A 25,808-nucleotide genomic window follows, 5' to 3' on the forward strand; every position below is an offset into this window, starting at 1 on the left:
TTATTAAAAATCTGGGAATCTTTTTTTCCTACTTGAAATTTGCTTTTCCTTTTGCTACTTTTAAATTTCTTGTTTCTGTGTCTTACATTGGCATTGGGGCCTATCACCTGTGGTCGACTGCTCTCAAGGGGGATCATTACAAATCCAGTGTTTGCCAAAACAGTGGAGTGTTAAAAATGATTGCTTAAATATGTGTCCAAAGCCAAGAATACAAGCAGAAGTTTTAAACATTGTGGTACAGCAAGAGCCTGGGCCTAGGCAGGTATGAAGTGCCTCACCTCACCCCTAAGCTCCTGCTTCTGTGAGATGTATTTTCATTCATTCTGGTATGACTTAATAGGAAGCCTAAAAATGCCCACAGTGGCTTCTACCTAGAGCAGACAATTTTATGCTCTGTTAACACCATTTCTTAGAGACCTATATTGGCAGTGACAGGTTTTCCAAGGATACTGCTGTAAAAAAAAACTCACCTGTATGTTAAATCCAGAGAAGCATCTTGCCTGGGTGGTAGTGGCGCATGCCTTTAATCCAAGCACTTGGGAGGCAGAGCCAGGCGGATCTCTGAGAGTTCGAGGCCAGCCTGGTCTACAGAGCAAGATCCAGGACAGGCCCAAAGATACATAGAGAAACCCTGTCTTGAAAAAACCAAAAAAAGAAAGAAAGAAAAGATAACACCCGGCTTTTTTGGGGGATTGTGGTGCAGATGGAAATACAGTTATAAGGCCATTGGCATCTTAACACAGCAGAATTTTTATTGCTTTGGAGGGTTTCTCTAGAGCAGATACTCTATTGCACAGCTGATTGATTTTGGCATTTTAGAAAGTTTCAGAATATACTTATCCCAGAGTAAAAAACAAGATAGTATAGTTGAAGGTAAAAGAGCTCAGGCATTAGAGGCATGAGGAGAGTTACTTTTTCTGTGCAGCAGTTGTATTTGGATAGTACTTACTGCCAGTTTTCAGAGATCATTTTGAAATCTAAATAGGAAAATTAAACCAGCCCTTTTAGGAGCCTGAGTGAGAAGACATGAATCCTACTGACATACTTAGGATAGTTGCAGATAGCTAGAAGTTGAAGCAGCCCTGTTTGGATTAAGCAAGGGGGATGGCATTCCAAATGCTGGGGAGGGGCTGGAACAGGTTCTCCAATTCTGTAAGCTTAGTAAACCCAGGAGACAGGTACCCATTGTGGAGAACTGCAAGCCTGGTCAAAGGCTTCTTGCAATTTCTTAAGAGTTTCATCAACACCATTATTCACCAAAGAGAGGTCAAAGTAGTGAGCATATTGACTACGGATGGCCTCAGAGTCCTTCTGCAGCTGCTGCAGGGCTTCAGTCTGCAAAGAAGAAAGCCATAGCTGAAGCAGCAGCCCCAACTCAGCAGCCAAGGGGAGATTTTGAACAGGTATTGGTTACATTAACTAGTTCCCTATCTACTATTTTGTTTCCATATTGGGGATCCACAATCAATTAAGAACACAACCTTCCTAATGCTGTGACCCTTTATGTTGTGATGACCCCTAAACATAACTGTAATTCTGTTACGATTCATAGTGTAAATTTTTGGATATAAGTATTTGCCAAAGGTGTCGTGACCCACAAGTTGAGAACCACTATACTAAAGGATCCCAAATTAACCCTAATTATAAATAGAGCCCTCTGAAAGGCCAAAAGCAACATAGCATAGGCTTCACTAGAATTATCCACTTAGTTTCATCTGTTCGTACATGGAAAAGCCATTTTAACAGCTACTAGAGTTGTAATCCCAGGATAAGGACAAAGATTATTGATAATAGGCTTCTGGCTCCAGTGGTCAATTAACTACATAAAAGTAAAAATGTATAGAGAAAAACAGGCTGGGGGTGTATTTGTAACTGATTATCAGAGTGAAATACCCAAATACAGAATTCTTATAAATGGATAAGATCAAGCCACTGACCCAATGAGCTAAGGACAGTCAGATAAGTCACATTACAAGCAACACAAGTAGCTGTTTTGTTTGTGTGGCAGTCTCACTAATTTGCTCTGACTGGCTTTGAACTCTAGCCCAGGCTAGCCTCAAATGGTGTTTTGAGATAGTCTTAGGTAGTCCAGACTGGCCTTGAGCTTGCTATGTAACTAACTGGCTTTGGACTCCTGATCCTCCTTTTACCCCTCAAGTGCTGGGATTGTAACTCTGAATAGTAAGTAAACAATCTCTTAGAAATACCACACTTCTAAAATGCTAGCTAAAAAATTAAAAAAAATTAAAATGCAAATGACATGCTATTAGAGGAAAGGAAACAGCTACTCCTAACAGGCAGGCTCCTTTCCCTTTGTAGCCATACTGCACCACATGGTGGATCTGGTGCCACCTCTGTCTGTCCTTCATAGCTCCCTCTACTTGGTGATGAATCCACATCACATCAGAATCAGGATTTACTCAACTGTCCATCTTAGTCATTAGATCTGTATTATCAGGGACAATGACTGGACCTGACTTGTTTATTAACTATCTCTTGAATGAGTAAAGTATGCATGCCCTTTGTCTTGGCCTTGGAGGAAACAGCTGACCATGATTTAGAACTCTCCACCCACCTTGCATGACCCCTTTCCCACCTGAGTGCCCTGGTCAGTAGGTTCGATGAACACAATGAAAGGTGAAAGCTCAGCTGTTCGAACAATCTTCAGGGTCTAGGAAAAGAGGAAGGAAGAAAAACAAAAGTCCCAGCTGTCTGTCAAAATGTATTCCTTCTAATAAGTGTCACCAATCCCCAATACCACTTTGCATTGTTCCTAGTACTACTATTCTCGCATCAGGCTGACCCCACTAAAAGTTAGGAAGCAAGCCTGAACTTCCAGGTTTCCAGGAGCTCCCCTTTTTATCACTCCCTTCCCCCATTATATGGCTGAACCCATTGTTCCTGCCTTTGTATGCCTACCTACCTGGGGCTCAATGTCAAGGATGGCAATCTTGTCCTGCTTATGAATCTGGTGCACTGTTTCAAATTTGGTGCCAAACATGTTGCCCTGATAGCTGCCAAACTCCAAGAACTCATTGGCAGAGATGTTCCTTGTCATTTCCTCTGTTGAGATGAAGTGATACTCCTTTCCGTCTTCTTCGCTCTTCCTTGGTGGCCGTGTTGTATCTGTGTACAAGGACTCAAATCCTTGATGAGCTCTTGATCCTTGCCATCTATTAATGGCTTGGCCCAAAGTGTCTGTATGGAAACCCTACCCATGTTTTGGGCAGATAATACAGATATTCTTCCCATGAACTCGTGAAGGGCTGATGCTAGGAAGTAGTAGTACAGACCAGAAAATTCTCTATCTACCCAGAATATATTTAAGTTTCAAGAGACAGCCCCATGTAGAATATTCACACTATCTTCCTACATGAAACCAACAAACCCCAGGAATACTGAAACTCAGAAATGACAGCTAAAATTTAATATAAATCTATGGGCTGTGGTAGAGAATTTATGGAAATTGGTTTCCTTTAAAAAATAGTTTATATGTGTATGTGCATGTGTGTTCTGCCCATGGAGGCCAGAAGAAGGCATCAGACCCCTGGATCTGGAGGTACAGGTGGTTATGAACTGCCTAATGTGGGTGCTAAGAAACAAACTGGTCTTAAAGAGCAGCAAGCACTCAACCACAAAGTCCTGTTTCTTTTTTTATGACATAGAAAGAAGAACACATTGATTTGGTTTAAACATTTTGTTAAAAAGTTAAAATGTTGGGGCTGGCAATTTCGCAGTAGGTAAAAGCACTTGCCACAGGCCAGGCGGCGGCGGTAGTGGTGCACACCTTTAATCCCAGCACTCAGGAGACAGAGGCAGGTGGATCTCTGTGAGTTCAAGGCCAGCCTGGTCTACAGAGCGAGATCCAGGACAGGCACCAAAACTACACAGAGAAACCCTGTCTTGAAACAAACAAACAATAACAACAAAAAAACAAACAAAAAACACTTGCCACAGAAGGCTTATGACCTGAGTTCAACTCCTGGAACCACATATGGAAAGGAAAGAACCAACTCCTATAAATTGTCCTTTGACAGATGCACACACACAGAGTAATCATTCTTTTAAAGAGTTAAAATGTTAAGAAATAACATTCTAGTGCAGAGATAAATTATATATTCCCAGCCTCTTCTTTTTATCCTCTCATGAACCATCTCCTTTACCTTCCCCTCAACTTACAATTTCATCTCAGGCTCTTTCTGTTTATTAAAAAAAAAAACTCTAGACATCTATTTTCTGCTCTACTGGAATGACTCTCACTATGTTCCTAGGAGCAATTCTCAATCAATGATGCATGTGTAAAAAGACAAACAAGTAAAGAATGAAAAAAAAATCAGGCTCACATCCTTATTTTCTAATTTGATTAGCGGTACCTCTTCTAAGAATATAAAGAACTGTACTGTATAGATTCACCTGGTAATGGGAGAGTTATCTACTGGTTTAATTGACCATTGGCTTTATTTTCTTTTATATCTGTCACTGTGATTGATCAGGCCTTCCCTAAGCACTACTCTGGCTTAAAAGACATTCTATGAGCATTAGAGGCAGCCTAAATATCAAACAATAGTAAAATAGCCAAAAGAACTATAGTGTATCCACTATCTAAATATATTATCTATATAAAAGGACTATAAAATAGCAGACAGTAGAGGACACTGAGAAATTATAAAGTAATACACACAAAATTTAATTCTTGTTTAATATTTTTTTCCTTATTGTTTTTCAAGACAGGGTTTCTCTATGGACCTCTGGCTGTCCTGGAATTCACTTCCTAGACCAGGGTGGCCTTGAACTCACAGGGATCCGCCTGCCTCTGCCTCCCAAGTGCTTAGATTAAAGGTGTGTGCTACTACACCCAGCCTTAATAATTTTTTAAAAATGAGGTTTACTGCAAGTACTGTTATATGGAATAAGAGAATAAGAAAACAAGTTATTTTGTTATTTCAAGCAATTGTAAGTTCATGCTGTGGTGTGTGTGTGCGTGTATATGAGATATGCCATGATGTGCATATGAAAGAGTACAGCCTGTGGGAGTCAGTTTCTGCTACCATGTGGGTTCTAGGGATTCAATTCATGTTGTCATGGTTAGCAGTCCTCTCCCTAGCCCCAAAAGTACACCTATATTTCCAAATTTTTAGGGTGTGTGTGTGTGTGTGTGTGTGTGTGTGTGTGTGTGTGTGTGTGTGTTGGTGCATATACTCATGTATAGAGGACAGAAGACACCCTTGGGTAACATTCCTCAGGTGATGTACACCTCTTCTTTTTGTTTTTTTGTTTTTTCGAGACAGGGTTTCTCTGTGTAGCTTTGTGCCTTTTCCTGGAACTCACTTGGTAGCCCAGGCTGGCCTCGAACTCACAAAGATCCACCTGGCTCTGCCTCCCGAGTGCTGGGATTAAAGGCGTGCACCACCACCGCCCGTCTCACCTCTTCTTTTTTTAAGACTGGATCTTCTCATTGGACTTGAACACTACCAAGAAGGCTATAGATCTTTTATCTCCACCTCTATGAGATTAAAACTGCATGCCACCATGCCAGGCTTCTCAATGTGGATTCCAAAGACTGAAATCAGGACCTCACATTTTCCAAGAACTTTACTAACAGAGTTACCTCCCCAACCCCCAAAATTTCGTTTTTCATAATTGAACATTTAAACTAAACAAGAACAAGACCACACGACATTTCAGAAAAATACTCATGCTAAATTCAGTAACATGACATTGCTGCCTGTTTCTTAGGCATAATGTTCCCCTCCAAGGCACCTGAGAAATACTTACATGGGGCAGGGTACACAAACTTCTCTGGATTCTGCCTGAGCAGAGCATTCTTAATATGGCTGCGACCTACCCCACTGGCTCCTGTGTAAGGATAAAGAAAGGCTTTCATCACTTTCACCCAGAGACATTAGTGGGGACAAGATAGGTAATGGGAGATGGATTTCTATATCTCAGTGCTCAAAGTGGGTAGTAGATGAAAACAGTTTGGTGTTGTATCTAGGCTGCAACTGAGTCCTTAGAACCGTCAAGAAGATTTGGGGCCACCAAGTAGCTTCAATCCTTTGTATCCATTTGGGTGAGAAGTCTTTCTAAGGCCTAAAAGTTAAGATGTAGAACATAATTGCTATTTCTACAAAGGAACCATCTAGTGTGGAGTTTTCTGTTTATTTTGTAAGCCAGTCAAACAGGTGGACAAATAGCAAACCTAATCTAAAAGAATTATATGCTAAGTAGTAGAAAAACTTATAATGTGAATTGGATCCAGATAGATTACTTATAAGATTCAGAAACTTTATAACTACACTATATGAGGTATGAAGTATCCAAGAGACCACACTTCATTTCTTCCTCACTGCCTTTCCTGAAGAAGGGTGGACACATAACACAGGAATGGAAATAAGGACAGAATTGTGCTTTTGAATTAGCAAGCTGTGAAAAGATACCGATCAGCACCAGGGTCTTCCTCTTGAATGCTGGGAGTCGGACAACCTCCTCATATGAAACAACATCCAACTGATCAAAAACTAGAGACAAAGAAAACCAAATCATATTAATTTCCAGAGGTTGGGTGGTAAAGCACTAGCTGGGGCTAAGGAGCTGACACCTGATCCAGCAAGGAGAGAAAGTTGGGCATGGTAGTGCAGGCCTGCAGTCCTAGCACTGAGGTCTTTTCTCCAAAAAAGAAAACAAAATACAGGGTGAGAGACAATGGGCATGAAATTAGGCGGGGGTTTCCGGGAGGGATGTTGGATATTTCTATGTGATAAGGAAATCTAATACATAATAAAGCAAAGCAGAAAGTATCTCCTATGAGAGTTCTGAGGAAAGGACTGACAGGAGACCCCATTTAGATTCTCAATGAACTATCTAGAATGTTGGATAAGAAACAAACTGCAGGGGCTGGAATTTAAGCAGAGACTCAGCCACACCAAACTCCAGTTCAACTCCATGCCTAACTGTCTATGTTATGAAAAAAAATCAAAGTCCAAACTTACCAAGGAATGCAGAATGCTTTGCTAATTGGATATGTTAGCACAATGGCTGCAGCAGCTAGAGGAGGTGCTAATAACAAATTGAAGAACAGGATGTGAGAGCAGGCTCGTTCTGTATTACAGATGCACATGCTCCTTTTAGTCCTTGGTTTGATTTTCCCAGCATCCTCCATCTGAACTCTTTATAGGCTCTGTAGGCCAGTCTTTAGGATTCTGATTTTGTATATATATGTTTTATAACTCTATGCTCTCCTCTCTATCCTTCTGACCTGATCTTTTCAGTCTTTTGCAGTCTTAGTAATGTAATGGTTCTTTATTTCCAACACAGATTCCAGCTTTCTAGAACATGGAACTTGGCTGTCTCATTGGCACTTAGAATGCTATAATATCAGAACCATAACTGTAGTTCTTCAAACATCCCTTATTTTAGGGAACAGAACCAATAGTGACCCAACCACTTAAGATGGAAAAAGAGCTCTTAGGCAAACACTCTTCTTCTCCTTCACAGATGATTATGCCATGGTGAGTACAGGTACTATGATTTGTTCATGCACTTGTCACTGTCTCAAATGCTCCCAAAAAGATGTAAACATTGAATAAATGGTAGATTAATATTCATTTATTATCATCAACCCATTTGAACTCATGATATTGGAATATATATTCAGCCCTCCATATCTATAAGCCCTGCTTCCTCAGATTCAATCAACCACAAAATGAAATATTTAAAAAAATTTTGCATCTATATTGAACATGTACAGACTTTTTCTTATCATCATTCCCTAAACAGTATAGCATGATTATTTACAAAGAAATTGCACTGTATTAGAAAATCAAGATTTTCTTGAGTTAAGGTCTCACTATGTAGTTCTGCCTTGCCTAGAACTTGCTAAGTAGGTCAGGTTAGACTTGAACTCAGAGGTATGCCTATCTCTGCCTCCTGAGTGCTGAGATTAAAGATGTATGCCTACCACACCCAGCCTACCTATCAAGATGGTTTAAAATTGCACAGGAGGATATGCATAAGTACTATATAAATTCTACACCATTTTATTTGAGAGTATTGAGCAAAAGTGGATGTAGATACTAAAGTTGGTGATAAGCAGAATAAAGGTAACTATGGAAAAAAGTCTGGAAGACTTGTTCAGTTGGTTACCTAAGGGATGAGGTGATGAGTAGGAGTGGACAGACCACTAGCCTTCCAGAATAGGCACTGGCATTGTCTCTCACTGCAGTGAGTTTATGAAGATGAAACGAGTAAGGGAAAACCAAAAGAAATGAATACTTTCTATACACTATACATTCCACTGCATATTGCATCCTCACCTCTTTCCTTCTGGTTAAAGAGGTGAGGAAACACTAATGCTAATGGGACCTTGGAGGAAGGGGACACAGAAAACTTACTTGAACTATGCTTAGCCAGATACTTGTCTTTATACTTCTTCTTCTTCCCAAAGGGACTGCAGCTTGGAGCTTCACTTGGAGCAGACTGAGCCACACTTGCCACTCTCCTGTGAGGAACAGATGACCAAAGCTCAGTAGGTCCTTAGTGTAAAAGCCTGTGACAGACTAGGCTACCTCCTTTCTTTTCTATAGTAAATTTTGAGACTGACCTACTTCCTTGACTCTGTAAAATTCTTCAGGCAGAGATGCCCTTACCCACTTCCCTTTCTTCTCTGCAGTTTTATGTGGTCACCCAGGCACCTGGCAGTGGAAATGTTTCCAGGAGGAAAAAATAATTTCTTCACCTTAGTGCAGCCTGACTATTCTTCCACCTTTGAGTTGAGACCTGGAAAATCGGGCTGACACTTACTTCACCATAAGAAATATATTATCCACAACAACTCTAATCTATAAATAAAGCACAGGTATGTACATATAACTACATACATGACTAAAACAATAACTTTAATAACAATACCACCTATTTCTATGTAATCTATACTGATATTTCTATGCAACATCTTTTGTTTTGAGACAGGGTCTATGTAGCCCAGATGGCCTTGAATCTGCCTTAGCCTTCTGAGCACTCTGAATTACAGACTTGAGATATGATACCTGGCCCTCACTTAAAAAAAATACATGTTACAGCCTACTAAATTGACTCATGCCTCATTAAGAAGTCATGAGCCACAGTTTCACCTTGTGTTCTCCTGAGCCTTTCTCAGCTATCTGCCTTTCCTGATCTTCCAATTCTCTTCACCACGTGTTAGCTCTGAAAATGGCCCAGAAGATACAGCATGCTCATGGCTTTGACCAGTATCTTCAAGGTCTGCACTGTATTTCCTCTGTTGCTCTAATATTAAACATTTATTGGTGCTATTTATCATCATTGGAAATAGGATCAACCAGAACTCTGTCTTAAAACTAAAAGTCTGTATGTATGTTTGCAGGGCTGACCATTTGGTATTTGATAGACAACTGAGCAGGATGCACTCATGTATTTAGGAATGTGTGTGTGTGTGTGTGTGTGTGTGTGTGTGTGTGTGTGTGTGCATCAACAGTTAGTGAAAAAGAAGTCATGAATTTCAAAGACTATAAAAAGGGATATATGGGAGGTTTGGAAGGAAGAAAGGGAAGGGAGAAATGATATAATTATATTATAATCTCAAAAAAAAAGAAATAATTAGTTCTGGTATAGGAACTAACACTCTTTGAGGCAGAAGGTCAACAGTGGATATGGATTTTTCTACCACTGTAAGGGTTATGTGGGGCAGCCTTGCACTAAGTGAGCAATCTGACTGGAGGACAAGAATCTGCATAAAGGACATATACTTAAAATGTAACTGTTTTCAGAAGTTTTCTTACAAACAGTACTGAGTGGTTGAAGGAGTGCAGGAAGCAGGATGAGGGCTCTATAACTGGTGAGAGAGCATTTGAAGAAACAGGCCCATAAAAGGCTCCTTTCCCTGCAACAAATGGCCTTAAAATGAACAGCATCAGCTCCTGTGGACCCTTCCTCATCCATTATATAAAGGAAACTAGGACATATGTTTAGGAGATACGGAAAATATGCACAAAACAGCAGATTTCTGAAGCTAAGCAATTAGCTACAGCAGGGGCTTTCCATCAGCACAAACGTGGCTCACCATTCCTGCAGCTCAGGAGAAGGGATCAATCCTGCAGACTCCTTGGAGGAGCCTTCCACTCGTCCCTGCCACCAATTGCTGTCATCTTTGTTGATGATCTGGATAATGTCTCCAGTAACAAACTTCAGTCCTGCCTCCTTGCAAGGGATAAGATTGTCCTTTTTGGGATCATAGTCAAACTGTGCTCTCATGAACATCTGTAAAAGAAGGCAAAGAGGACCTCAGAAAAAAACACTGGCACTAGAGCATGTACATAAGAAGTCCTGCTGTAAGGAAATGGGAAATGAGCAAGCGTGAGGCAAGAATGGTAGGGGAACACCCAAACATGTGCAGCTGGAATGTTCAAATGTTCCTAATTACTTACTGTTGTGTTTGTAGAAGAATCAAAACTGATCCTTTTAATAAGAAGGCATTCCCATGAAATGCCTTTCTGGGTCAACATGTTTCCAGCTATTGAATCTGAGTTGTCCATCTCAGAGTACAGAGCTGCTACCATCCATCTGAAATGGATCTGTTTCCCTGACAAAATACTCTCATGAATATGGTAAAGTTGATAAACATTTCTCTAGAGGACAGTCTAGCAATATACATGTGCCCATCATCTTCAAATGTTGACATTCTTTGCCTTGATTACTATGCATTTATCTTACATGAAACAGAGATGCCAGTAATGATTATGTGGATAAGCATGTGTATCACAGCATTATTTATAAGAGTGAAGTATTGGAAACAATTTAATTTCCTAAGGCATTCTTATTTGTCCATGATAAATGGTTAAGTATCTGCTGAGTATATCACCAGTATATAATATATTTTGTAACACAAAAACCCAACTTGTAGAAGAATATCTAATGTCCTTGGCAATCCTGCTGACATTATATGAAATAAGAACATTATTAAACAAAATAATCCTAGAATGGTCAAAATTTTAAAAAGAAATGTTCATTCTAGAAAAAAATGACTAGAAGAAATTATTCTAGAATTTAATACTGATTTTCTTGGTTAGTTTTTATCATCAACGTAACACAACCTAGAGTCATCTGGGAAAGGGAACCTCATGTGAAGAATAGCTTCAGAGTGACCTGTGGCCATGTCTGTTATAAATTGTCCTGACTGATGATGATATGAGAGGACCCAGCCTACTATGGACAGCATCATCCTTAGGCAAGAAAGCTTGGGTTGTGTAAGAAAGCTAGCAGAGAGCAAACAAGAGAGCAAGCCAGTAAATGGCATTCTTCCATGTTCCAGCCTCAGATTCCTGCTTTGAGTTCTTACCCTAGCTTCCCTCAATGATACATTGTGATCTGGAAGTGTAAGCTGAAATAAACCCTTTCCTCCCAAGTTGCTTTAAGTCAGAATGTTCTATTACAGCAACAGAAAGCAAACTTGGACACTGGTTATCTGTGGTAGTAACATTAGAGAGCATAAATATAGCTCAAACAAATAAGGAAAGAAATAATAAGGAGCAGCAAGAATTAAAATAGAAAACACCATTTAGAAAACCAAAAAGGGCCAACTGGTTCTTTGAAAAGATTAATGAAATTAAGAAAACAAAGGTTACAAATTACTAGTAAAAAAGCCAGGTGTAGTGGCCCACTCCTTTAATTCCAGCAGTTGGTCTCTGTGAGTTCAAGGCCAGCTTGGTCTACATAGTGAGTTCCAGAACAGCCAGAACTACATAGTAAGACCCTGTTTCCAAAAACAAAACCAAAAAACAATTTACTAGTAAAGATCCTAAAGATATCCAAAAGGTTTTAATAGGATATTGTGATAATTAGGCATGACTGCCCACATCTGTAACCTCAACAGACAGGGGCACATAGGTGAATCTCAGAAATGTGCTGGCCTTACTGAAATGGTGAGCTTCAGATTCAGTAAGAGACCCTGTTTAAAGGGAATATGACATCGAGTGGCAATGCAAGATACCCAGGGTCCTTCTCTGTCTCTGAGAGTACACACAACTTTACACACATGTGCAAATGTATACACACACTCAAAAAGTCATCTTATGAACAATTTCACACCAATACATTTGACAAGACCTGATGGTTTTTCTCTGGTCAAATTTTGAAACAGTTGAAGAAATAGGTTATTCTCACCCAAATACAAATAGCAGAGAATTCTAGAGCCTCCCAACTCATAACCATAATACCAAAATCTAACAAGAGCCTTCCATTCTCTCTGAGGATCAGGGATATAAAAATCCAAAATGAGCCGGGCGATGGTGGCGCACGCCTTTAATCCCAGCACTCGGGAGGCAGAGGCAGGCGGATCTCTGTGAGTTTTAGGCCAGCCTGGGCTACCAAGTGAGTTCCAGGAAAGGCGCAAAGCTACACAGAGAAACCCTGTAGTGGGTAGCCATTCCAACTTGGTTCTGGAAGTTCCAACCCCCATTGAGACTCTGCAACTGTCACGCCTACGAGGCGGGCGAGGGAGGCGCCTGGGACCGAGAGCTGGATGGGCAGCGCTCGCTCTGGCGCTCTCTCGTGCCGGACGCTGACTGGTGCAGATTGACTGTGTAGAGCTCCGGAGAACACCGTTGGACTGCATTACACCTTCCCCAGACCCTGCGACCTACCCATTACTTAATTTGTGAGTTCGCCATTAAATAAATATCCTTTTAACTACGTGGAGTGGCCAAAATAATTTCTCCAATAAAACCCTGTCTCGAAAAACAAAAAAAAAAAAAAAATCCAAAATGAAATAATAAATCAAACACAGCAATTTATCGTAAGGATATGAAGTCACAATCAAACAGGATCTAGTTCAGCAACACAAAGTTTGGGACATTAACATAAAAGAATGGAGAACAATCACATGATCTTGTCACTAGGTGCACAGATAAAATTCAACACTCAACCAATATTAAAATTTTAACAAATGTGGAACAGAAGGGAGCTCCTTGAATCTAATGAATACCTTCAAAAACCTTACATCTTGGGGCTGGAGGGATGGTTCAGATGGCAAGTACTGCTCTTCCAGTGGACCTGAGTATGACTTTCAGCACCCATATTAGGTGGCTCACAACCAGCTCCAGGGAAATCTTGATACCTCTGGCCTCTATGAGCACTTGTACTTATGTGCACATACATACAGACACATAATTAAAATAATAAAAATAAACTAAAAAAACCTACAGCCAACTGTAGGTGGAAGTTTCTCTCCCGCCTGCCTGTTCCCAAATACCCAGAAACCACTTCCCAAATAATTGACTTGGAGGCTTAATATTACTTATAAGTGCTTGGCCGGTGGCTCAGGCTTATTACTAACTAACTCTTACACTTAAATTAACCCATGATCTATGTTTAGCCACATACCTTGGCCCTTTTCTCAGTATGACATTCTCATCTTGCTTCCTCTGTGTCTGGCTGGCAACTCCTGACTCCTCCCTTCCTCTTCCCAGCATTCTTAATTTGGTTGCCCCACCTATACTTCCTGCCTGGCTACTGGCCAATCAGTGTTTTATTAAACCAATTTGAGTGACAAATCTTTACAGTATACAACAGCATTATCCCACAGCAGCCAACATACTTTACAATGAAAAAAGATTTCTCTTCTATACTGAAAAATAGAGAAGGATTCTGCCATTACCATTTCTATTGGGATTTTGTGAAGATGTCTCCTTTCCTAAAAATGATATGGAGATTTAATGCAAGGGTAAACAGACTAATTACACGGAATATGCCTACATATATGACTTAAGATAGGTGATGGTGCATATAATATGAATAGGATCTTTACTTCAATTAATAGTATTGAGTCCACTGATATCCATATGGAAAAAGTGAACTCTTGACCTCTTACTTTACAATATCCTACACAAAAAATCCATTTAATTCTACATGGGTTTAGAAGAAAATATAAGAGTGTCCTTTTGACCTTGTAGTAAGCAAAAAGAAAACAAAGTACTAATTATATGAGGGGAAAAAGGTAGTAATTTTGATTTCATTAAGAATCTTCTTCGCCTTTAATCCCAGCACTCGGGAGGCAGAGCCAGGCGGATCTCTGTGAGTTCAAGGCCAGCCTGGGCTACCAAGTGAGCTCCAGGAAAGGCGCAAAGCTAATGCAGAGAAACCCTGTCTTGAAAAACCAAAAAAAAAAAAAAAATCTTCTTTAGTCATTAATGGTACCATGAAGAAAATAAAAAAGCAAATTTGAGATACATAGTACAAAGTACTCTTTGCTTTAGCAAATATGAGGGACTCCTACAATTTGGTAAGAAAAATTCAAGCTTTACCAAAAAAGTATATTCAAGTAGAAAAAACATATATAAATAGTAAATGGAGCATTCCCCAAGTATCAGAGAAATACAAATGAGAATCATGATGTAATACTACCCCGATAATGGCCAAACAAACAAAACCAGACAATTCTAAGTTTTGGTGAAAATATGGAATAAGTGTCATACAAGCAAGCACATTTGAGACTATAAAATGGAACAACTACTTTCAAAGACCGCTGGGCAATATTCCTAACATCAAAACACACCTGTGTCTTAAAATCCATCAATTCTACCCCTCAAAATAAAGGTATAAAACACACATCCCAGAAAGTTCATAGTGACCACCATGTCACGCAGCTGGGCCTGCTGAAGTCAGTTCCAGAGGCAACAGTGTGGTGTGGGCCCCTGGCCCGGGCTGCCAAGATAAACATCCACAATGCCCAGCCCGAGGACCTGATGAACATGCAGCACTGCAACCTGCTCTGCCTGCCGGAGAACTACCAGATGAAGTACTACTTCTACCACGGTCTGTCGTGGCCCCAGCTCTCCTACCTCACCAAGGATGAGGATGGCAAGATAGTGGGCTATGTCCTGGCCAAGATGGAGGAGGACCCCAATTATGTTCCCCATGAGCCCATCACCTCTCTGGCCGTGAAGCACTCACACCAGCACCTCGGCCTGGCCCAGAGGCTGATGGACCAGGCCTCATGGGCGATGATGGAGAACTTCTGCTCCAAATATGTGTCCCTGAACATCATGAAGAACAACAGGGTGGCCCTGCATCTCTATTCTAAGACCCTCGACTTCCAGCATTGCTTGTCTACATGTCTCAGCCACATCTATCCTGTGAACAAACCCTGGCTTAGCCGTCTACTCTGCAGTGTTTTCTCTGGAGTTACCTCACAGTGACTCCAATGGCTTCTCATTTTCAACTCTCCATGACCTTCCACATAAAGCTACTGTGATCATGAAGATACCTCAGCACAAGAACCTGCTGTACAAGAGCCAAGGAAGCTTGAGGCCTGCCATGAGAGAGCATCCCCGACCTCCTCTCACCATGCTGCCACTGTACTGTTTGCAGTGGTCCTACCTTGGCCTGTGGTCATGTGGCACAGTTGTCTCCTAGAAATGCCAAACAGAAAGCAGGGACAACTCTTGAAACTTCCAGTTTGCAGATTTCGCCTTTATTTATCTGGGTTTCCATCATTAAGAGGGTAGTTGGCACCATCAAGTTAGACCTCATTCCCCCTTCCTCGTCCAGTGCAAGTTGTCTGTTTACTCTCGCTTTCTCTGGAACTCCGTGTCCTGTTCTCTGCCTTCAAGGGGTATTTTTCCCCCTTTCCCAGTGGGAGAATGTGATAAAGAAGAGCTCTACTACACCACACAAGCAGAGTGTATGGATTTTAAGAAAAGAACAAGCAGTAATTAAACTGGACAATCATCTGCTTGCTCACATCAGTTGCTTTCTGTCTCTGTGTTTGCTTTCTGTTGTAATGATGTCACTTGCCATTCTTGAGGTCGGAGAGTGCACATGCAGTGCTACGGCATTTACTAACATGTAATCCTGTGGGTCACCCTGCGAGGTGGGCATTATTAATTATCTCTGTTTTACAGATAAACAGAAGCAGTGCAGCAAATAGCTGTTCGGGACTTCAGCCCAACCTGGCTCCTGTTGCTCCTGTTCAGATTCTGTATTTATGTGCAAAACAATGTTAAAATGTCACAGAAAGGAGACTGCTGTTTGAAACTGTTCAGTGTTGTTGACTTAATATATGACAATCACATGCCAAATGTTTATATTTATCTAATCTTCAATTGTAGTCCCTGTTAGTGACTTAGGAAATATAAGTGAAGGAAAAGGGCTTTGACGCTGCAGAAGTCACAGGTAGATCAATTTAGAACTGAGTAATGTTTTCATGTTCTCTGAATTTTAATTACCAAAATATCCGTTTATGTTTAGATTTTTATGAAACTGGAGTATATGGATTTATATCTAAGCCCTGACATTAACCAGCTAATGGCAAGAGATAAGTCTGTTCTCTGTAATCCATATCAGCCCTGATAAGTATGTCTTACAGATATACCTCAGTATGTGGAGAATGCCTAAGGGTGAAGGATTACCTGAGGCAGAGCTAGAACTCCATCTTGTGTGTCTACATGGTCCTCTCTGTCTTTCCATTTTCCTTTTTAATTTTCTCCTTTAACTCTTTCCCCTCAAGCATGTGATTACCTCTTTATTTTTAAATATTACCACTTCCTAATATCTGTCTCTAGGGCAGCATAATCTTACTGATGAAACATTTCATGTTTTCCTTGAGCCCTGGGCAATGTCTTCGTGTTAACAGCTCAGCAGATGGAGAAACAGAAGGAGTAGCCTCAGCTTACCTGAGTGATTTCTCTCCAGCTCAGCACCAGCCACATCGAGTCTCTAGTAACCTGATGTTAATCATCGGAGCAATTGGGAAATAAGAAAGGTTTCCAGACATTTGCAGTGCCACTGACTAAAACTATTGGCACTTTTCTTTGTTACCAGGGGACAACAGAAACCCAGCAATGCAGCAGCCTACCTAGTTTGGGGTATGCCTGTTTAGATAATAAGAGTAAACAGTATTTAACATTGTTTAGGGCATGAATTAACAAGTTCTGGGTGATCCCACGAGAGCGCTGCTGACTGAGCAGAAGCAGCGGTTTCTCCCAACTCTGGGATGGGTACCTCATGCTGCTTTTGTAACAGCATTGTTCTTTTCAGACAGCAAATTATGATTTTTTTTCTGAATAGACTACTTACTTTTTACTTAAGCCTGATCCTAGAGAGACCAAATCAAGGATGTAGAATGGTTCATGGTATGAGTACAGATGTGCCGGCTGTAGAGAATGACTCATACCCCTTCTTAATGTGTGGCTTTACTGAAACTATTGAGTGGACCTGGGTCTGTCAGCAAATTGTTCAAATGTATTACTCACCAGGATGTTAAAGTTTTGTTTAGTTGTGGCATCTACTTGTGAATGAAGCCTGTTAAAAATTTGGTTTTCCCTTTGAGATAAGAGCAATAAGCAAGAGATGATGGAATATGGGAGTGAGTGAGATACATGGAGTAGTACTGAAAATGGAATCAAAGCTTATAAGCTTTGAAGGATCAAGAAATAAAGAAATTTTTCTAATTAAAAAAAAAAGAAAGTTCATAGCAGAAACAAAGCTGGAAACCCAAAAGTCCATCAACATCAAAATGGATGAGTAACTGCCCCACATTTATAGAATGAATCAGAGAAACTGAATCATCTACTGCTACAAGTAACCTGGATGACTCATTTAAATATAATACTGAATAAATGCAGTGGCATTCAAAAGAATTTCTACTATATAGTTCAATTTATATAAATTTCAAAATGAGGCAAAATTCTTCTCTTATGTTACAAGTCAGGGTTGTGGTGAGCCTTAAAGAAATACGGTGAGGAGTCATAGCTGCTGGACATATTCTGTCTTTTGAATTGGGTGCTATTTAGAAGGATGTGCTCAGTTTATGAATACATAACCAGTTTTATACTTATGATCTATTTACTTTGTTATATGAATGTACACAAACAGCAAAACTTCAATTTAAAAGTTTAAGACTATACTATCATACTACAGGTAACTTATAGAAATTTCAGGTTTGATATTTTAATATTTATTTTTATTTCTGTTTTTACTTATGTGTATGCATGTACAGTTGCCTGTGGAGGGCAGAAGATCAGATTCCCTAGAGCTAGAGTTATAGACTACTGTGAGGTACCTGATGTGGGTACTGTGAACCAAACTCAGGTCCTCTGCCATTTCTCCAGCCCGAGGTTTGGTATTTAAAGAACTTTTGCACATTCATTTTCCAAGGTCCTGTTCTATCTATTCCTTAGCTACTAATAACCTGTTTCTATCACCTCCATCAGTGTCTTTTTCCTCAAAGAAAAAGGAATTAAGCGATGAGGAGACTGATCAGTTGAGTTTATAAAGTGCTTGCCTCCCAAGGATGAGGGAATTGAGTTTGATCCTCAGAACTCACATTAAAAAGTTGAGCCTAGTGGCATACACTTATAAACCCAGAGCTGGGAAGGCAGAGACAGAAGGATTCCTGAGGTTCACTAGCCAATCAACCTAACCTAATTGATGAGATTTAGACTAGCGTGGGGGTGGGGTGGAACTTTGTCGTCCCCCCCCCATGGAGACTGGTGAGATACCTCAGTTGATAAACTGCCTACCACACAACTATGAGGACCTTAGTTCAGATCCCCAGAATCCACTAAAAACGCTAGGCACAATGATGTGCTTCCTGTAATCCTAGTATTAGGGGTAAGAGGATTGAGAAGAAGAGACAGGTGAATCCCTGAAGCTCATTGGCCAACCATTCTAGACAAATTCGTGAATTTCAGTTTCTCTGAGAGACACTGCCTCAAAAAAAAAAAAAAAAACAAAAAAAACAAAGGTGAAGTGAGGTAAATAAAAGACATTTAATATCAACCTCTGGTGTCCACATTCATACACACATATGTGCACATGTACATACACACTCATAAGCACACCCCCTACATACACACAAAGATGAATGACACCTGAGGAATAACAACCAAGGTGGTCCTTTGCCCTCCACACATGTGCACTTGAATAGACATGAACAAGCACAAGAGAGAAGAAAAGAAAAGAAAAGGATATGAGCTCTTTTATTTTAGTTGAGAGAGTGGATAACAGGATCCTACGGCAAGCAGCTAAATACCTGTGAGAGACTCAGAACTTAAAGTTATAGGATTGTGTCACTTTCAGTAAAATCTCAAAGAAAACAAAACAAAAAATGGCATTACATACCTGTAGTGCAGGAAGACGACTCTGCTGATTAGGAATTACTTTTAATGAGATCATTCCTTTGGTTTCCTTCTATTAAAAAAAGAAAAGAAAATGATAATGTAAAGAAAACTAACTTGGGTGACATGGGGTTTTATAGAATCAGAGCTTTCACTACAGAATCATCTTCATAGTTTGAGATTTTGTCAGATAATACCTCCTGAACCACGAGAGTGTCATATGCTCCCTATACCAGCATTACTGAAGACAAAAATAATAAAGCAAAAGCTCATAACTTTCTCCTCTTTTGCTTTTGGTTCCCAAAGGTCCCCAGAAGTTCCTAAAATGAGCACAAATATACTTTTTTCTACCCCAATAAGAACATTGCAAATATTATAGTTATGTATAAATATGATGCACACATATGTATTTTTGTGTTTCTTTTGGATTTTGTTTTTCTGTATAGCTGAGGCTTGCCTTAAAGTATGATCTGTAGTAGTATTTTCTAATCAGGACTGTCAGCCTGCAAATAATGACACAGAGACTTATTAATTATGAAAGCTTGGCCTTAGCTTAGGCTTTTTCCCAACTAGCTCTTATAACTTAATTAACCTGCTCTTATCAATCTATGTTCTGCCACATGGCTTGGTTACCTTGCCTTTGTACCATATGTCCAACCTTTTCAATGTCTTGCTGGCAGCTCTCAAGTGCCTAGATTCATCCCAAGTTCCCCTCTTTTCCCAGAAGTCCTGCCTATTCTCTCCTGCCTAGCTATGGGCCATTCAGCTCTTTATTAAACCAATTACAGTGACACATCTTCATACAATGTAAATATTTCACAATGATCCTTCTGTGTAGTCAGATTTTTCTTTGGGCAACCAGCTCACAAATGACATGGAGACTTATTAATTATGAAAGCTTGGCCTTAGCTTAGGCTTATCTCACTAGTTCTTGTAACTTAAATTAACTCATTTATTTTAATATACATTCTGTCATGTGGCTCATTACCTCATCTCTCCATACTGCCTATGCTGCTTACTCTGTGTCTGGCTGGCAACTCTGCCTTCTTTTTCCCAGAGTTTCCTCTCTGCCCAGAAGTTCAATCTATACTTCCTGCCTAGCTACTGGCCATTCAGCTTTTTATTATGCCAATCACAGGAACACATTTTCACAAAGTGTACAAATATCCCATAACATTTGCCTCTGGGTCCCAAGTGCTACCACAACTAGAAGTATATACAAGTTTAACTTGTAATTTTTTTTAAAAAAAATATTCATTTTGGTTTTGTTTGCTTGTTTTGAGCCAGGTATCACTCTGGAATATAGCCTGGAACTTACTACATGGCTCAGGCTAGCCTGGAACTCAAGTGATAGTCTGCCTTGGCCTCCTAAGAGCTGTTATTACAGGTATGAGCTATTGCACCCAGCTCAATGATTTATTTTGTAATTTTGTCACCATAACTACAGGTGACCATCCCCTTTTTTTCTTGCAATTTGAATAATAAAATACACATAAAAATGTTTTCAAATTATGTATATATTGTATAATGGCTAAACAGTTAATTAATGTATTACCTCACTACTTTTTTTTTAAATTTTTTTATTATTTATTTATTATGTACACAGTGTTCTGTCTGCATGTGTCCCTGCAGGCCAGAAGAGGGCACCAGATATCATTACAGATGGTTGTGAGCCACCATGTGGTTGCTGGGAATTGAACTCAGGACCTTTGGAAGAACAGTCTGTGCTCTTATCCACTGAGCCATCTCTTTTGTTGTGAGAATACTCGAGATCTACTCTCAGCATTTTTTTAAGAATATAATTCATAGTTATTATAGTAACCATGCGGTACTGTAGAGTTTTAAAATTTTTTTAACCTTTATTTATTTAACGACTTATTTATTTATTATATAGACAGTGTTCTGCCTGCACATATGCCTGCAGGCCAGAAGAGGGCAGCAGATCTCATTATAGATGGTTGTGAGCCACCATGTGGTTGCTGGGAATTGAACTCAACACCTCTAGAAGAGCAGCCAGTGCTCTTAACCTCTAAGCCATCTCTCCAGCCCATCCACAGAGTTTTTTTAAATGTATTATTCTTATTTATGTGGAATTTTATAACCTTTGATCAACATTCCTCCATGATCCCCACCAATTCCCAGTCTCTGATCAGCACCATTCCATCCTCTACTTCTACAGGTTTGCCTTTCTGGATTCCACATATATATCAGTTTATGTGATGTCTATCTTTCTGTGTCTGGCTTATTCATATAATGTCTTTCTCTTAGTGCACCCATGTTATAACAAGTAATGGGATTTTCTTCTTGTATAAGACAGGACAGTATTCCATAGTGTGTATATACCATATATTTCTAATGTATTAGACCACTGACTCCATAGCCTGCCTAGAATGAATTGTGCAGTAGTAATTAAGTATATTTTCAAAAAGTTATTGGTCAATAGCTTTTTGTTTATTTTGCCTGGTTTCCTATTTGCTTATTTTTTCTAATAAAAATTAGATTTCTCTAGAATGATTAGCTCTTTTCTAGTGTACTGTCTTCTCAGCATATGCTCATTTACAAGCAGCCCAATGTCAGAGGCCCACTTAAAGGGCCAATTTTCTGACATCACTCCTGGTACTAACTATGATATTACTGGGGAATCCAGTAATAATTAGGTAGCACATTAAAAAAGGGAGTTTGAAGAGTTTCATGAAGGATGTATTCACACAGGCGTGCATATATTCAGGAAGAACTCTCTCCTTTGCTGGATCTTTTGAGGATGCCCACACCTGTGTGAAACTGGTACCTACAGGAGCAAGTTTGGCAAGTAAGAATAGGAACATAAATACCTTTTCAAACTGCTTGCTGAAGCCCAACTGATATAGATATTACAATCAGCCTGCTGAGGCACAAGACAGAGTCAAGAAAGATGACAAAGAATCAGGAAGGGCAAACAGGAGAGGCAGCACAAACACCAAGTACAATGCTGCAGATAACAGATTCTGAGAATACAGATTGAATGAAGCTAATTCACCTGTTCAAAGCCATAGAGCAATATACACTACAATCTTCAGATGCCCAGCGCAATATTCTAGTCATTTTATGAGATTGATGCTCTCAGTTATTGGCCCTGCTTTGCAGTTTTACTAAATTAAAGCAGAGAAAAATCATTTCTTGGACAGAATATCAGAAGTGATAACAGCCCTCTCAATAAGGTAACCATGCTTTTGCAGAGAAATGAGATAAAATGACACCAGTGCCCATTAACCCTTCATGAACACAGAAGACAATCTTTATTTAGTACAGAAAATACCTACCATTGCCTTCTGCAGCTGGTCTACTGAGTGATTAGTCACATTTGTGCCATTGATTTCTAGGATTTCATCCCCCACGTGAAGGGAGCCTGCCATTAAACAAACAAAAAAACTCAATGCACAAAAGAATAAAAATTCAAACAAGAGGTGTCAGTATAGTTCAAGAATACCACACAAAAGAAATCACAATCTAGGGCATTTTATAAAATAAATAAAACTCATTCATTAGAAATATTTAATTAAGAGAGATAAAAAACAAATATGGTTCTGAATTCATCTAGGACAGTTCAATACTGCCTCATCCTTCTTGATATTAGTCATCCAAGAGCTTTGTAAAAGCATCTCATCCTTGTATTCCTGGAATTAGAGCAGCTGCCAACCAACCACAGGAGACTATTATCCAGTGAGTTCAATGTTTCTTTGTTATTGTTAAACTAAATCTCCAATGTGTTCTTAAATGGTTAGTCAATGTTAAAATTCTATGTGAAGGGTGGTTACCAAATTCATGTCATGTTACCTTGGATTAAAAAAAAAAGTAAAACATAAAAGGGTAAGAATTAATGAGGTAGGAGACTCACTGGAATAGCCATACTCCAACATTAGGAATAGTTTCTAGTACCATACAGGCTATCACCAGCTGCTGAAAATATGCCATATTTTAACTTATTATTCTGTTCTCTCATTGCTCCCTAAAATATGCATCTGAAAATTGCTGGTACTCTAACATTAAGGAATTACAATAGTTAATTATAATTACTTAAATTTGGTTTTCTCATTTAAGCTGTTAGTACAAGAGGGTACAAGATACAGATTTGTTTACTGTTACATATCAGTCATATGTAATGTGTGCATATAGACATTACTTACTAACTAAATGGGAAAAATATCATTATAAAACAATATATAAGAAGGTGCAGAGGGCCAGGTGGTGGTGGCAGCTGCGCATGCCTTTACTTTTAGTACTCAGGAAGCAGAAGCAGGCAGATCTCTGAGTTCAATACCAGCCTGATCTACAGAACGAGTTCCAGGATGGCCAGGGCTTCACAGAAAAATCCTATCTTGAAAAAAAATGAAGGTGCAGAGGGAGATATGGTGGTACTGAGTAGTTCATACTAAGATCTTATCATGCAATTTTCTAAATAAAGGGTCAGTATGGTTTTTTTTTTTTTGACAGGTTTTATTTTCTGTGTAGCCCTGGCTGTCCTAGAACTCAGTTTGTAGATCAAGCTGGCCTCAAACTCAGAGATCTGCCTACTTCTGCCTCCTGAGTGCTGGGATTAAAGGTGTGCGCCACCACACCTGCCTTAAAGAGTCAGTTATTAAGTCACAGGATCTCTTGGCACTCTCAGAAAAATGCTATCAGTTTTAAGGACTATAAGCTTCACGTCCCACACCACTGAACAGAAAGTAAATAATTAATCCCAGGATAAAACTAGACTTAGGACCCCTCCTCCCTGCCAGAGTACCTTGTCTATGAATCATGCCACCATGGAGAATTCTGGCCACAGTACATGACTGTTTTTCATTAAGCTTCAAAGTAATTCCCTGGAATAAAGGCAATGGAACAGTAAGCTTTATTTTAGTCTTTTCTGAGGATATCTTCAAAGCATCTTAATGAAAAATTGCAGGGAAAATCATTTCCATTTATATCAGGGACAATTCTCAAGGAGAAAGAGCAGGAAGCTTGCTCTGAAAGAAGCTTGAGATGGGGACAAAGAAACACAGCAGTGAACCTGGCAGAGTGTATAATTCCATGAGTGGCCTTTGGCAGTTTTATGGCCCAATGACTTCACTAGTAGAGTGTAAATGATGAATGACGATAGGACAAGAGATTACCATGGGCTCCTCGGTGATCTTCTCAAACTGTATGAGGCGTACTTTCCTTGCCTCTTGCCCTTTAGCATGGGCAGGGCTACCTGGAACAGTAGACCCATTGGTGTACATGTCCTCAGTGGCAACATTCAACTGGTTCAATGCAGACTGTCAAATGAAAACAAATTAGTGGATAAAGTAAACAGCAAAGGCACATGGTCAGTCAATTATCTGTAATTAGAATCTAAAAGGCTTTGAAAACCCAATTCTTTCATAAGGTTGACATCTACTCTCATTTGAATCCATGTGAAACTATTTTGTAAACTTTACTTATTCAACTTAACACACATATTTCATTAGACCATTGCAGATAAAGGAGTGATTTTTATTAAAATTATTCTGAGGGACTAGAATGCTCAGTGGTTAAGAGCACCAACTGCTTTTTGTGAGAACTTGGGTTCAATTATCAACAACAATTATCATGGCAGCTTACTAATGTCTATTGAGATACAAAATGGTACAGAAACTGCAAAAGGCAAACATAAACACCCATTTATTCTGTGGTTCAGCAATCCTATTCTTAGGGGTTCATTCAAGATGAAAAAAAAATCTGTCCACATAGAAACTTGTATGCAGATATACATAGCAGGTTTGTGTTCCCAATAGAAACAATAAAGATGCTGACACACAGGAAAATACACAAGACAGTTGTTGATGCATACAAGAGCTCAAACTACAAAATAAAAAAGATGAACTCAGAAACCTGTTGAATAAAGAAGTCCTATTAAAAAGAATATATACAATATCATAAAATTTATGTGACATTTTAGAACAAACAAAACTGTTGTAAATAATTAAAACAGTGGTTTTCTTGAGGGAAAAGGACTGGCATGAGAGAATTAGAATTCTGGTAATATTCTATACTATGATACAGTGTAAAATAGCATATTCAAGATTTTTGTATTTTATTGTGTTTAAATTTTACCTTAAAAAGTAACCATAAACAAGCAGTGGTGGTACACACCTTTAATCCCAGCCCTTGGGAGGCAGAGGAAGGTGGATTTCTTTGAGTTCCAGGCTAGCTTGGTTAACAAAGAGAGTTCTAGGACAGCCAGGACCGTTACACAGAGAAATGCTGTCTTGAAAAACCAAAAAAAAAAAAAAAAGAAAGAAAGAAAAAAAAGTAACCATAAATACTGAACTCTAGGCTGTGATATACACACTGAAGCTCTTTGAGGTGAAGTACTCTGACAACTGCAGCTTGCTTTCAAATGCAAAAAAAAAGTGAATAGATAGATGTTTTTAGGTAGATATATGTGTTAAGGCAAACAAAGCAATATGTCAATTATAGAAGCCAGAATGATAATTTTTTTCATCTTTTCAGTAAGTTTGAATTTTTCCAAATGATATCAGTGAAGAATAGCATTAAGAGAGTAAAGGGGGAGACTGGAGAGATTGCTCAATGGTTAAAAGCACTTGTTGCTCTTGCAGAGGACCTGGATTTGGTTCCCAGCACCCACATAATGGCTCACAACCACCTGTAACTCCAGTTCTAGAGCATCGGATGCCCTCT

General features: G+C 39.4%; 2 protein-coding genes across 4 annotated transcripts in view; one reads left to right on the top strand and one right to left on the bottom strand.

Moving 5' to 3' along the window:
* Positions 1-726: 726 nt before the first annotated feature.
* Positions 727-25,808, bottom strand: part of Mpp1 (membrane palmitoylated protein 1) — a 33,310-nt gene continuing 8,228 nt past the window's right edge. For all 3 annotated transcript variants that reach the window (XM_028888513.2, XM_037199373.1, XM_037199372.1), the window contains exons 2-12: positions 24,260-24,403; positions 23,890-23,968; positions 22,427-22,512; positions 19,132-19,200; positions 10,076-10,272; positions 8,391-8,497; positions 6,438-6,518; positions 5,776-5,856; positions 2,924-3,126; positions 2,597-2,671; positions 727-1,335 (exon numbers count right to left, since the gene is read on the bottom strand). In XM_028888513.2, coding sequence (XP_028744346.1) covers positions 1,159-1,335; positions 2,597-2,671; positions 2,924-3,126; positions 5,776-5,856; positions 6,438-6,518; positions 8,391-8,497; positions 10,076-10,272; positions 19,132-19,200; positions 22,427-22,512; positions 23,890-23,968; positions 24,260-24,403 — 1,299 coding nt within the window. In that variant the 3' untranslated portion in view covers positions 727-1,158. The remainder of the gene's footprint in view (positions 1,336-2,596; positions 2,672-2,923; positions 3,127-5,775; positions 5,857-6,437; positions 6,519-8,390; positions 8,498-10,075; positions 10,273-19,131; positions 19,201-22,426; positions 22,513-23,889; positions 23,969-24,259; positions 24,404-25,808) is intronic.
* On the top strand, positions 14,712-17,802 carry LOC114706186 (N-alpha-acetyltransferase 11-like). Its single transcript, XM_037199374.1, has one exon. It carries the CDS (start codon positions 14,754-14,756, stop codon positions 15,204-15,206), a length of 453 nt encoding a protein of 150 aa, XP_037055269.1. The 5' UTR covers positions 14,712-14,753; the 3' UTR covers positions 15,207-17,802.

The sequence above is a fragment of the Peromyscus leucopus genome, chromosome X, assembly GCF_004664715.2.
Source record: "Peromyscus leucopus breed LL Stock chromosome X, UCI_PerLeu_2.1, whole genome shotgun sequence".
Classification (NCBI taxonomy): domain Eukaryota; kingdom Metazoa; phylum Chordata; class Mammalia; order Rodentia; family Cricetidae; genus Peromyscus; species Peromyscus leucopus.